The following is a 14,542-nucleotide window of genomic DNA, read 5'->3' as shown; positions in this document are numbered from 1 at the left end:
AAGGCTTAGCATCCCAGTTCGGTGGGGGGCGGGGGGGGGGGCGGCAGAGGATAGGAAGGGAAGTGAAACAGAAACTGATTTTGGAGACCAGAGCCTAAAAGGCCTCTATCCAGGCATGAGTTTGGATTAAGTCCTAGGCAGGGATGGAGTTTGGAGAGTAGTTTTGAGCAGAGGAGTAACACAATCAATGCACTAGTTAAGGAGATAAATGTTTCGCTCACAGCATGTCATTTATTGAGAGGGGTAAAAAGCGACTAGAAACATGGGACCCAAGAGACAATGGCATGACTACTTGGTGACAGAGGTGACAAGGGCCTAAGCTGCAGAGACTTGGCCCCTACCCCAAAGCCCTTCTCTATATGTAACTGCAACTCTTGGGGTACATGCATTTCTCTGTCTTGACTTGCCTCCTCTCTTTTACTTCCTTTGCTTTGTTTTATGTTTTTATTGCGGTACAGCAGACATAAAGTGCCCAGATCAAAAGTATACAACTTGATGAATTTTTATGTACACGTATAAGTCATATCACCAGCACCCAGATCAGGAAGTAGAAGACTAACAGCACCTAGAAGGCTCCCTTGAGCCTCTTTACAGCACTGTTTTGTTTTCCTCCTAGAGAAGTAACCAGTGATTTGACTTCTGCATGCATGGTTAGGTATTCTCTATTCTTGAACTTTGCATAAATGGACTCAGACAGTATATGATCTTTTTCTGGCTTTTTTTTTTCCTTACTCAGAATAATTGAGATTCATTCATGTTGTTGCATGTATCAATAGTTCATTCCTATTGGTGAATAGTTTCATCATACGGTATACCACAATTTGTCTGTTTACCTGCTGATGGACATTTGAGTTGATCCCAATTTTTGGCTGTTACAACTAAAGCTTTTGAGAACATTATAAATGTGAACAGGTCTCTTCATAGTCATGAACTTTCATTTCTCTTGGCTAAATATCTGGAAATGGAATAGCTGGATCACATGGTGGGTGTATGTTTTTAAGAAAAAAAAAAACTACCAAACTGGTTTCCAAAGTGCTCGTATCATTTTATATTCCTACCACCAAGTATGAGAATTCTAGTTCTTCCACATCATCACCAACACTTGGTGTGGTTAGTTCTTTTAATGCTAACCATTTTAATAGGTGTATAGTGAAATTTCTTAGTGCTTTTAATCTGCAGTTCCCTGATGGCTAATGATATTGAGCATTTTTCCATGTCTTTATTTGCCATCAATGTATATTCTTCATTGAAGTGTCTGTTCCAATATTTTGCCCATTTAAAAAATTGTCTTCTCTTTTAACATGGATGTTGTAGTACTCAGGTTTTTCTTGGCTATTGTATAAAAATTTCTACAGCTTTCATGATGAAAGGAACCTATATGAAGTTTTCAATTTCTACCTTCTCCTTATTCTTTTTCTCCTTCTCTCCACATCCATAGCACTTGGGAGTTTTTTAGTTAGTGCCTATATAGAGACAGTGTCAATCCTGCTAGATTATATATAAACCACTTGTGAGTTAGACCTTTACATTGCTCGCTGATATCACCATTGCACTCAGCACAGGGTTTTATATGTTCAAAACAGTCTTTCAGAACCACTCTTCATGTGCGATTTGGATACTAGTGCAAAAAAAATCCCCCAAAAAACAAAAATCCATAGCCCTAAAAAACTTCTTTTTCTTGGGTATATTTAAAGTAGTAAGTGGAAAATAAAGAAAAACTGAAAATACAGGAAAAAAAAAGAAAGTAAACCATCATTTCATTAACTTAATGTGCCCATTTCCATGGAGCTGTTTATTCTGTGAGCAGGTTATTTTAAGCACAGTTGACATCACTTTACAGACATTTTTGTGTATTGGTTTAACATGCTGTCATAAACCCCCTCTCCAAAAAAAAAGTCCAAACCCTGCAAAAGTGGCTGACTTTTTAGTACATTTAAGAGCAGGTACCTTGTCTATTCACTTCCAAATTGGTAGGAATGAATTAAAGATCACAAGTCTGTGTGGAGGGTGTTTGAGGTATGGTCTTCTAAAACTTCAGGTATATAACTCAGCAGTCTACTTCAGAGCATCTTCTCTCTCTTTTTTTCCTTCTGAAAAGAAACAGCTGTCTAATTCTTATTCCCTAATAAATTGTTTCCTGCCGGTTTTTCCTTGAATATCCTTGGAAAACATTGAACATCTCCCACTTTTATATTGTTCTGGAATCATAAGTGTTCCTTTAAAATAAAAAAAGGAAGACAATATCATGTTTAGCATTTCTTGTACTGCAGGTCTGCTAATGACTGATGCTCTTAGCTCTCATTTGAAAATGAGAAAATATATTTCACCTTCACTTTAAAAATCTGTTTTGTTTCCCCAAATAATAGTTTCACTGAAATACAACTCATATATTTAAAGTGAACAATTCAATGGTTTGTATTAGGTTTGTAGAATTTGACCATTATCACCACAGTCAATTTTAGAACATTTTCATTACTCCAAGATGAACCCTGTATCCATAGTGATCCCCTCCTGGTAATCTCTATTCCTTATCTCTATAGAATTGTCTATGCTGGACATTTCCTATAAATGATATACTACAATATGTGATCCTTTGTATTTGACTTCTATCACTTCTTTCACAACGTTTTCAAAGTTCATCCATACTGCCACGTTTATCAGTACTTCATTCTTTTTTATTGCCAAATAATACTCCATTGTTACGCTATATTTTCTTACTTAATGGTATTTGGATTATTTCTACTTCTGAGTAATGCTTCTGTGAACACTTACATACTGAGTTTTTGTGGTAGGTATTTCAGTTCTCTTAGGGGTGGAATCATGGGTCATATGGTTAAACCTTGTTTAACTTTTTTGAAGAACTTCCAAATTGCACTAGTTGATACTCCCACTTGTGGTGTCTTAAGGTTCCAATTTCTCCACATGGCCTTCATTTATGAAGGCTATTTTTGTTAGATTCTGAATTCTAGGTAGACAGGTTTCTCCCCTCTGTACTTTAAAGTTGTGCATCCATTGTCATCTTGCATGCCTAATTTCTAATGTAGAATTCTGTGGTTTCTTACCTTTGTTCTTTGTATATAGTGTCTTTTTTTTTCTTGGTTGCTTTTAAGATTTTTATTTACATTAATCTAATTATGATGTACCTTGGTGGCTGGATATGTAGGTGTGTATGTGTGTGTGTTTATCCTACTTTGAGGCTATTAAGTTTCTTGAATCTGTGTATATATCAAATGGGAAGATTTGGGTTCATTGTTTCTCAAATATTTTTCTTATCCCTGGCAACCCACACAGACATGCTGGATCATTTAATATTGTCTGACAGTGACCATCGTCACATTTATGGGTCACATTTTCCTGATTCTTATCTGTCCAGTGCTGGATATATGCTGAACATTGTGGTGCTACTCTGGAGTGTCTATATTCTGTTGCTTTCCTTTAAAGAGTTTTGAGTTTTGTTTTGTCAGTAAAGTTACTTATGAATTAGTTTGATGCTTTAGAGCTTATCTTAAACACTTGTTAAGTCAAGTGTGTTACAGTCTTTTTATCTTAGGGCTAGATTGTCTCATTATTAAGGTGTAACTCTTTCTGACATTTTTCCTGAATGCCCCAAGTGTTCTATGGAATCTCTCAGAGCATATTCCAGTCCCAAGTGAGCAATGAGAACATTGAGCTCACAACTTCCCTGTCATTCTTCATTTGGTCTTGTGTGGTCTTACCTAACATATATGCAACTTGGTATTCAACCAAAGACTCAAGGAGGCCCCTGTGTAGACATCTGGAGCTTTTTTTCTGAGTAGTTCTGTATTGTGCTCCCACAAATACAGCCACCTCAGTCTCCCTAAATTCTGACATATCTCTTCAACTCAAACCGTGTTGTTTTCTTAGATTCTCCTTTCCAGTTGTACCATCCAGAGAGGACCTCAAGGCAGAAAGCTGTAATAACCATGAAGATCACTTTGTTTGTTCCCTTTTCTCAGAGATCACAATTGTGTACTGCCTGTTGTCCAACATCTGAACAAAGTTGTTTCCTATATTTTATCTAGTTTTCTAGTTATCTAAAGCAAGTTCATATATTTTGTGCTGTGTCTAATTGTTCATGGCACCAATTACCAGTGCCAGTTATTCCATCATGAAGAAGCTGAAATTATATATCTTTTTATGATAAATTGGCCCAGGCTCTGTGAGTTTTAAGTTTCAGAGCACTGGCTTATCTTTGTGTTTCAGCACTAGTATAAGTATAGAATGCTTTCATAGTTTCCTCTGAAATTTCATTTTATTTGTCATGTCTTTTCATGGATGAGTTGTAGAATCTTTTTTTTTTTTTTTTAAAGATTTTATCTATTTATTCATGATAGTCACACACACAGAGAGAGAGGCAGAGACACAGGCAGAGGGAGAAGCAGGCTCCATGCAGGGAGCCCGACGTGGGACTCGATCCCGGGTCTCCAGGATCGCGCCCCGGGCCAAAGGCAGGCGCCAAACCACTGCGCCACCCAGGGATCCCGAGTTGTAGAATCTTAACTTCTACTTTATTATGATTAAAGCAAATAATCTGAAAAACATTCAACTTTTTAGCCATTTTTTTCCAGCCATTTCATATTAACTGGGAGGCTATTTCTTCTTTGGAGAAACATAGTACTTCCATATGTTGGAGCTCTGACATTATGTATGATACTTACAATGGCTTTGTTGGAAGATACTGATTTATTTCAGCTAGTAAATATCACTCCTGAACTATGACTTATGTGTGAAGTCTCAGTGTTATTTTAATATGGGTTGACACTTCTTCCGCTCTTGTTAATCTCTCTTCCTCTTGCAGGTAGTCCAACATGACCCGTGTCGGGGTGGAGCAGGATATTGGAACAGCCTCTTCCGTTTCAAGCATCTTGCTACAGGGCATTACTTAGCAGCAGAGGTAAGTAGCAGCTTCTATGTCTTTCTCTTTTAAGGCTGACACATTCCTTTTTCTTCATTTACCTGTGGCCATTGGGAATTTAGATGCTCAGTTACCTTGCTTTTCCTTCTGCTTTTCTGTTTCCTCTTGCCTCATTTCCCTGCTTATAGAAAAGAAAAAGTAAAGATGATTAACACATTTTAGTACTTCACAGGGATTCCAATTAAGATGTGGGGAGAAAATATATTTGAAAATAATAACTATAATGGGAATGTAATGTACGGCATAATGACTATAGTTAATTATACTGTATATTTGAAAGTTGTTAGAGAGTAGATTTAAAAAGAAAAAAATGTAAAGAATGCTAATCTGGGATTTAAAATTAGAGAAATTTTTGCTTTTGCATTTTGCTCTCCCCACATTTTTCCTCTCCCCACATCTTATCTACCAGTCCTTGTCCTAATATGAATATCCAAGACTCAGCTATAGTGAAACATGGTATGTAAAGCCAGAAGCACTAAGACACATAAAAAATTAGACAACTTTATAAAGTATTCTGGTTCTCAGAGCACTAGTGGAATAGACAAGGTCTTATCTTTTACTTGCAGATATACCAAAAATCAAGGAAATTACTTTACTTTTAATGTCTATAAAAGGTTTTTGAGGAAAGGCAAGACTAAATACTGAAGGACAGGAAGAATTTACTTTTTTACTTTTTGTGTTAAATTAGGGAGCCATCATACTGTGTGACACATCATACTGTGTGACACATCATACTGTGTGACACATCATACTGTGTGACAGATGCTGAGTTTTACTCTTATCTGCTAGAAGATGTACAATACATTTTCATATCAGATTCTAGTTGTACATGAAAAGATACCTCTCATGGTCTGGTTCCACTGTGGGATGGCTCAGAGATAATCAAGGTGATGTGTGGATGCCAGTATCACTTCTGCAGCTGACCCCAAAGAAGGCCAAATCTAAATGTACTGAACCCCCAGGATGCCTGATACTCGTAAGAACTGATGATTTCAAAATACTTAAGAACCAAAGGTCAAGACTAAGTTGAAATTTAAAATGAAGCCTTAAAGAATTATGGACCCAGCTAACCAGCTGTGAGAAATGTCAATTACATGGTTTGCCAAAGTGGTTATGTTCTGAAGCGAGTGTAACTCTTGCTGGAGGCCACACTTTTTTTTTTTTTTTTTCAATTTCTACCTAAAACTAAGCAGGATTATTAATGACTGGATACTGATCTTTTATTTATCTCAGGGTTTTAACTGTTGCTTGTTAGTGAATTCATTGTGTTCTTCTCTCGACACTCGAGAGCCGTCGTCTGGTAACTGGTAGACCATTCCATGTGTGTTGTACTCATGTTGTGTGTTGTGGCATGCTGGTTTCATGAACAGAGGGAAGGGACAAGTTTTTAGCTATTCAGAGATGTTCGCAGGCCTTGAAGTCTCCTGCAAGTGGGGCCGAGTCCTGGAGTAATCAATGGATGTTTTAATTTCCTAATGATTCTTTTTCATCAGGTAGACCCTGACTTTGAGGAAGAATGCCTGGAGTTTCAGCCCTCAGTAAGTATGAGCAAGAGCCTTCTTGTCTCCATCTGGTAGGGTGAGGCCAAATGATCTGGAACCCCATTTTAAGAAACTACCACTCATCATTGAGCACTGGGGAAGGGGAAATCTTAGGATGCCTTAAAAGAGGGTCTTTTATGTTTCCCTTGAGGGCAGTCATGTCTCCCTGTGTTCTGATTGGTCTAAGACTGTCAGTGATGATGCTCTTTCGGTATGTTTATTCAAGGGGTCTTCACCTTTAAGTTGTAGAGGTTGATGGTATCTCTTGGAATGCCCCTAGGCTAGAGACAGAGATGGCCCTTTAGAAGTCGGCCTTTTACAAATGAATATCCTATTGCAGTTGACCTCAACCTCACCCAGATTTTTTCAGGCAATGAGTGTGTGAGTTGGATAGTGTCATTTAGATGATGGAGATAACACATGAGGCGTGGTGTTCCTGACATCTGATTAGACACTGAATTGTCTAACCATCTGTCCTTGCTTTCTGCAAACTCAGAAATAGACTTTGTAATGTGGTTTGGAATGTAATAGCAACTAGATCTTTCTTTAGAGGCCGTATTGCCCATTAATGCTGCTTTGGAGGCACTTGGGTGTTGAATTGTCCACAACTGTGGGTTAAAGAGGGCAGTGGTTGTATTACATGGAAATAATAAGTATCTTGTGTAGTGCTTCATTCTGGTCTAGGATTTTAAAAAAATGCAAATAGTTGCTACTCTGTTTGACGTTGTGTGTTCATGTGATCATCTCTGGTGAATATGGTAGATGATATTGAGGCCATTCCTTTTATGCAGGTAGAGGGTTTTGAAAGAACTGACAGGCTTTAAAGTGGATCCATTAATAAAGGGATTGGGATGGAGATAATACAGATGCAGTTACCTTTGGAAAGTCTGAATTCTGTGGGAAAGATAAACCTTGCAGTTGGGTTTGGAAAGAATGTTAGCTTTGGAAGGAACGAAGAGGGGTTCTAGCTGAGAGCTTCCCGTTATGAGTTCCTGAACTTGCTGTGGGAGTTCATCTCTTTCTTGATTCTTGAGGTAGGAGCTGAGGGTCCTGCTCCTTCCTTTCATCTTCCTCACCCTCTCTTCCAGAACTCATTTTGAAAGCTACCCTTCCACACGGACTGGAAGGTCAAGAGCACTGACTTGCTCCAACTTCTTGCCAACGTGCAGGGAAATCTTTGCCCAACATCTGTGCGTAGTGTTCATATGGCTGGTTTTCAGGGGCTTACACTGGCAGGGGCATCATTTTTCATCAGGCAGTTCTTGTCCTTGCACCTTCTTTATTTTGGGAGAAAACTGCCTCTTTGTGACTTGTATCTAATGGTATTAGCACTGCTATCTGGGTTGTAACACAGAGTAGGTCACCACTCGGAAATACCTTGGAAGGAGAGTTGTGGCTTTTGTCACTGAGAGCTGATGTCCATTTGTACCTTGAGCTTTGTGAGGAACAGGGCTGCTCTCCTGGCCTGTTGATGAATGAAGGGAGGTCTGGCATTCATAGTGCAGGAGGAAGAACATAGTGATCAAAAGCAAGGCAGGGAAAAGAGGCAGACCTGGGTATAAGTAGCAGAGCCACCCTTGAATGAGCTATGTGACTAAATGAGCTACTTTCCCCTCTGTGGCCCTCGATTCCCTCCTCTGTGAAAGTGGCAAATATGCTCATTGATAGGATGAAGTGAGGTGTGGTGTGTAAGACGTGGCCTGTAGTAAGCTCTCAGTAAGTAGCATTTGTGTCAGCTGCATATGATCAGTAGCATTTTTCATCTCTTTAAATCCATGAGTTCATCTAATCTGCACAGCAGCTGTGTGAAAGGAGTTAGGGGAGGTTTTATGATCTTTGTTGAACCGATGAGGAACCAGAGAGTGGTCCTAACTCATCACATGTCTTGGTTCTCTCAGAGTTCGGTCATCTTTCTATTTTTTCATGCTTCTTCATGCCATGGTGGTGGGAAAAGCTGCAGTGTGGAAACTTTGTTCTGCTTATGGGTCATGTACGTCCCTGAGACTGGCTCTTAGTGCTTGTAGGAATCTTTGCCTGGAATCTCACTTGGCTTGTTCAGCTTGTTGTTCTCAACGTAGCAGCGCCCATGAGCCACATGCTTGACGCCAGAGGGAGAGGAAGGACAACCACAAGTTGTCTCTTGTCTGGAAGGCTTTTGTACGTGTGCCTTTCCTCCCACTAGGTGGCAAACGCCGACTGCACATAAAGAACATGAAGTGCTCAGTCGCAGGTCCAGATACAGACACTCCGTGCAATTTTAATTTTTCTTTAGTGTTCCTGGCTGAACACTAAAGAAAAGGTCGGAAATTGAACTGCCAGCCTGTAGCTGAACTAGGTGTCTCAAACTAGAATCAGATTAGGGCTTATTTTAAAAGTGGTGTGTGGAAGACTTTGCAGGTCAGAATAGTTAGAAGAGGACAGATCTTTTTCTTGAACTGAGATATTTGTGCTCTCCATTTACTTCATACTTGAGTGTAGATAGAACAACAAATTGTAGGTTTGTTTAGGTAGTGTTACAAGGTATTAGAAGAGAGGGCATAGGGTAGAGGACACAGAGCTTTGGGAGATATTAAAAGAACCATTTGTATTTTCTTTTTCTCTCCCTTCTCTCTGTCTCTCTCCCCACCCTCCCTCTTCTCTCCCTCTTTTTCTCCCCCCTGTCCCTCTCTCTCTATCCCCTCCCTTCCTCTCTCCCAACCTCTCACCTCTCCCTTTCCCTACCCGTACTCCCTTCTTTCTTTTCTCAGAGAAAAATTGGGGCTGCTGATGAACTCTTAGAGCAGACTATTGCCTGTAATCTTAGATGTGGGGCCCTGGAATTAAATTCTCTCATGCTCTCTCCTTTGCCTTCTAAATTGATTTCCTTTTATCCAGTCCCCGTTTGGAAAGGAGTCAGTGCTTCAGCCAAGCAAAGCAAGTTTTTGACAAGGAAAATGTGATTTCCCCAGTAGATACAGGTGGATGTTGTCTTCTTGCAAAGACATAAAAAATTAAAAATAATCCCACATAGAGTCACAGTGCTAGGAGACACCTTGCAAAGCCTATGAGAGGACGTGACAGTCTAAGCATGCTGCTTAAATCTGCTCAGGCAGATGGGCTCTGGAGCCTAGAATGTGCTTTTATAGTTTCTCAGGAAAGCTTTCGTCATTGGTCATTAGTCTTAACTGTCAGGGATTTTCTTCAGCCTCTGCCAAATCCCTTACATAGCAAGAGAGGCCCCCTTTTCCCTGAATTGTCATCGGCAGTGCTCCTTGATTAATTACAAACATTTTTTTCAGGGCTAGTCTGACTTCTCAAATATTTTTCTTGGCCACACTGGGATCTCTGCTTATGAACACTTGGATTCAGGCTTATTTTACTTTTTCTCCTGGGAAGTAGCTGTATCATATTATTGCTAGACAATTTAACTGTAGATTAACACAATGACCCATAACCAGATCCACAGGATGAGTTTTCTCAAAGTGCTTCTTTTCTCTTCCAACTACTGCAGATGGATGTAGCTATACGGACTTCTTCATCACCTATATAGCTCTCTTTCCATGGACATCTGTTACTGTAACCCTGCATTGTTTAAACATTTTTATTGCAACACAAGGAGGTAGAGTGTAAATATTCTTGGCATGGGTGGCCGATTATCATCTTTTATGATTGCTCTGAAACTATGGTTCTTTTCCTGCCAACTGCTGATGTTCACTATTGTTTCTTTCCTGTTCCTGTGGACTATGCAGTGATTGTAGTGAGTGGAGGATCTGGCGTGCAGAATCCATGATTTATGACTTTTCCTCCTCAGGTGGACCCTGATCAGGACGCCTCTCGAAGCAGGTTGCGAAATGCCCAAGAAAAGATGGTCTACTCCCTGGTCTCTGTGCCTGAAGGCAATGACATCTCCTCCATTTTTGAGCTAGACCCCACCACTCTTCGTGGAGGTGATAGCCTTGTCCCAAGGTATGGTTCTAAAATGGGTTATCCTGAGGGGGGTCAGAGCTGGTATATGTGTCTTGGCTGGGCTTCTTGGAATCCAAATCATCACTGCCTTTCTTGAAGCTTTTGTAAAGAATTTGTTCTGGTTGCCCATTGGAATGGCATCTGGTTTTTTAATGGCTCATTATTTATAAGTTCCCCGAAGTTGAATAAGAAGTACATTATTTTGGTAAATAAATCAAACCATAAGTTCAAGGAGCTCCACATTTCTAGTTTCCTCTACTCACATCCTCATTCCCAAACTTGAGAGTTCTCCTAGTCAACTGAATAAACAGTTGTTAAGAAATTCTTTAAAATGGAATATTTGCAGTTCACTGAGTACGTAGTAAAGTATTGGGAAGTCAGACCAGTGTCCTTTAGTTATTTTGTTAAATTTGACTCTTAGTTTGATTGCATAAGAATGTATTTTGATAGAGGGAATAACTGGATTCTGAAAGGGGTCAAAGCTCATGCTTAACACCACCATCTGCAGCAATACTATTAATAACGGCTTACATTTATTGAGTGCTTAACTACATGCCATATTCAGTGCTAAGTACTTTTATTTGTGTTATATTATGTCATCTTCACAAAACTCTCTGTGAGTTAGGTATTACTATTTGCCCCTTCTTATAGATAAGGAGACTAAAGCTTGGAGCTCAAGCAACTTATCACACATCAGCTAATCCCTTTGCAGAGCCCATAATCTTAAATGCTGAAGACAGACAGGGTAGTTGGGGGCAATTCTGACTCTTCAACACAGCATTGGCTAGCAGTGACCTCCGTGGCATTTGTAGGTTTAACACATGGCCCATCTCACTGAGTATCATTTTGTGTTTCATTATTCATGTATGTCATTGCCAATTCCCTGTTCAACGTGTTGGTGATACTGGTAAGTGCAGTGTGGGTACTATCAGGAGTGGAGGAGAACCTTCTCTTGTGCTGTCAGGGCGATGAACAGAGGCCAGTGTCCACACAGAAGAGCATTTTACATTGCAAGGAGGCTTTTCATTGTGATACAGTAAAAAGGCCACTTGATTCTTAAACTCTGTGAGGTTGTGAATTCTATGAATATCTGGGGAAAGCTATAGATATTTCTCTAGAAAATCCAAGTATGTGCCCAGCTTTGCATTCTCCAGGTTTGGAACCCCTAATTTAGACTGCCTTTTTTTTTTTTTTTTAAGTAACAGATTTGTTGAGAGGGAAATCATATGCCGTATAATTTACCTAAAGTCTCAATTCATTGGCTTTTAGTATATGAGCGAGCAGAGTTAGGCACCTATCATCAGAATTGTAGGACATTTTTCACGAAAAAGAACATCATCCCTTTTCTCTGTTACTCTTATTTTTCCATGCTCCACTTCCATCCTTAGACTCACCTGTGTCCTGTCTTTATTGATTTGCCTTTTCTGGACATTTCACATAAATGGAATCGTGTAACATGTGGTCCTTTGTGACTGGCTTATTTCATTTAGTATTTTTAAGATTCATCCATGTTTATACCATGTATTAGTACTTCATTTTATCTTATTGCTGAATAATATTCCATTGTGTTGCTATACCACATTGTATTTATCCAATTATTTTTTTCTTATTTTTTTTAAAGGAGGGTTAATACCCATCCTTTAAAAAGCTTGTTTGTTTGTTTGTTTGTTTGTTTGTTTATTTATTTATTTATTTATTTATTTATTTATTTCCCAACATAGGGCTTGAACTCATGACCCCAGAATTAAGAATTGCTTGCTCTACTGACTAAGCCAGTAGAGCACCATATATTCATCGAGTTTCTACTTGATGGCCAGTTGGGTTGTTAGCCCTTTTTTGCTATTACGCTGCTGTGAACATTTGTGTACACATTTTTGGAGGGGACATAAGTTTTCATTCTCTTGGGTGTATACCTAGGAGTGGAATGCTGTGTTATATAGTAACTCTGTCTAACCTTTTGAGGAACTGCTAGACTGTTTTTCAACATGGATGCACCATTTTACATTCCCACCTCTTGTATGTGAGAGTTCCAGTTTCTCTACATTCTCACCAATACTTGTCACTGTCTTTTTTTATGTGAACAATCCTGATAAGTGTGAAGCAACATGTCATTGTGATTTTGATTTGCATTTCTGTGATGCCTAATGAGGTTCATCATCTTTTCATGTGCTTTTTGGCCACTCATGTATTATCTTAGAATTTTTCCCATTTAAAAAATTGAATTGTCCTTTTATTACTGAGTTTTTAGTGTTCTTTATTTTAGATATAAATCCCTTACCAAATATATGATTTGCAAGAATTTTCTCCCATTGTCTAGGTTGTTTTCTCACTTCCTAGATGGTATCTATTGAAGTAGAAAAATGTTTAATTTTGTCGAAGTCCAATTTTTCTATTTTTCTATTTTTTCTTTGATTGCTTAAGCTTTTGGTTTCTTAAGAAATTATGCCCATTCCAAGGTCACAAACAATCATGCTGATGTTTTCTTCTAAGAGTTTTATAGTTTATGGTCTTTACTCTTAGATCTTTGATGCATTTTGAGATCCCTTTTAAATATTGTTTGTAGTAAGGCACATTGCTTTTTTTTTAAGATTTTTATTAATTTTGAGAGAGAGAATGTGAGTACAAAGGTAGGGGCAGAGGCAGAGAGAGAGAGAGAATCTCAAGTAGATTCCATGCTGAGTGAGGAGCCCACTGTTAGACTTGATCTCATGACTCTGAGCCGGAATTAAGAGTTGGACCAACTGACTGAGCCACTCATGCACCCCAGTAAATTGCTTTTTAAAAGCTTCCTTTCTCATTGATTTGTTAACTAGACAGGTATAGGTTTGTAGAACACAATTACATTTTGGTTTAAGTAAGTTTCCATATGTTATGGCCTCTGTTCTGGAAATTATTTAATAAATTTCTTTAGGCTCCCAGGAGGCAAGGGAATGACAGTTATATTACATACTAAATGTTTTAGTTTTCTAGGGATAGCAAAGAACAGAGCCCTTTGATTTGACATATCACATTGTTTTATTTTATTAGAAGGTGCTTCGTGTCATTCCCTTGGCAAAGAGAGTAAGGTGCTAGTTGGCCATATTCCCCAATGGGTTGGAAATTCACATAATCCTGTAGGAAGGGGGAAGTCTAAGCTTTTAGGTCAGATGGCCAAGCAGCTTTGGCTGGTTAGAGACCCCTGCTTTTGTATCCACATCAATTCATTTATGTTTCTCTGTTGGAAAACTCTCAGTGGACTAGTTGTCCATAGGTAGATGGATTCTGAACTCTTAAACAAGGGAAGCCTTGTATTCACCAGGGAAAAAGTGTCCAATATGGTCTACCAGTGTTAATTACCAGTTATGATCTTGAACTTGGTCTTAGCTTTAAAAATTTTTTTTATCTGTTCTTGCCTTTGACCAACAACCTAAGAGCCACAATTAAATGGGCTTCTTATTCATTGGTCCTGTGGAGGGATAAAAAAAACCTTAGGGGTAGTATACTCATTTCCCTGTATCTTAACATTATGCTAAATATTACTTGTTTGAAGATCAGGAAGTCTGAAGGTAGATAAATGAATGTCTCTGAAATGGTATCAGCAAAGGAATTTTTGTGATGGTCACTGGTTACAAGGCGACGCCTGGGTGGCTCAGCAGTTGAGGGCCTGCCTATGGCCCAGGGCGTGATCCTGGAGTCCTGGGATTGAGTCCCACAACGGGCTTCTTGCATGGAGCCTGTTTCTCTCTCCGCCTTTGTTTCTGCCTCTCTCTCTCTCTCTCTCTCTCTCATGAATAAGTAAATAAAATATTTCTTTTTAAAAAAGAATCTTTCCAAATCAAAATGAAAAGGATAATTGCAAATCCTGGATATACTAAATATGATAATTAAATTGCAATATACGTGAAATAGATGCATTACATGAACATTGGGAGAGCATCCAACTTTGTGACTGTTTTATAATTGTCCTGATCTCATGACTTTTGAGTTAAGGATTGGGAATGGGACTTAGAATGAATTGATAGAATGCCCTTTGTATCTTAAATATAATTTGACCTAGAACTTTATAGAATGTAATTATCCAATAAAAACCTAAGCTGCAAGCTTTGGTTATAATTTGAAATTAAGAAAATGAGTGCAAGTC

At 38.8% G+C, this 14,542-nt stretch overlaps 1 protein-coding gene across 11 annotated transcripts in view; it reads left to right on the top strand.

The window, feature by feature from the left end:
- The window catches only part of ITPR1 (inositol 1,4,5-trisphosphate receptor type 1), a 319,204-nt gene that overhangs the window by 132,441 nt on the left and 172,221 nt on the right, over nt 1-14,542 (top strand). For 8 of the 11 annotated variants that reach the window (XM_072785307.1, XM_072785308.1, XM_072785303.1 and 5 more), the window contains exons 11-13: nt 4,820-4,915; nt 6,430-6,474; nt 10,268-10,422. In XM_072785307.1, the coding sequence (XP_072641408.1) occupies nt 4,820-4,915; nt 6,430-6,474; nt 10,268-10,422 (296 nt within the window). The remainder of the gene's footprint in view (nt 1-4,819; nt 4,916-6,429; nt 6,475-10,267; nt 10,423-14,542) is intronic. The other 3 variants (XM_072785304.1, XM_072785311.1, XM_072785310.1) reach the window with 1 other exon arrangement.

This window comes from Canis lupus, chromosome 19, assembly GCF_048164855.1.
Source record: "Canis lupus baileyi chromosome 19, mCanLup2.hap1, whole genome shotgun sequence".
NCBI classification, from domain to species: Eukaryota; Metazoa; Chordata; class Mammalia; order Carnivora; family Canidae; genus Canis; species Canis lupus.
Note: the sequence above shows the minus strand (reverse complement) of the source record. Positions and strands in the feature narration are given on the sequence as shown.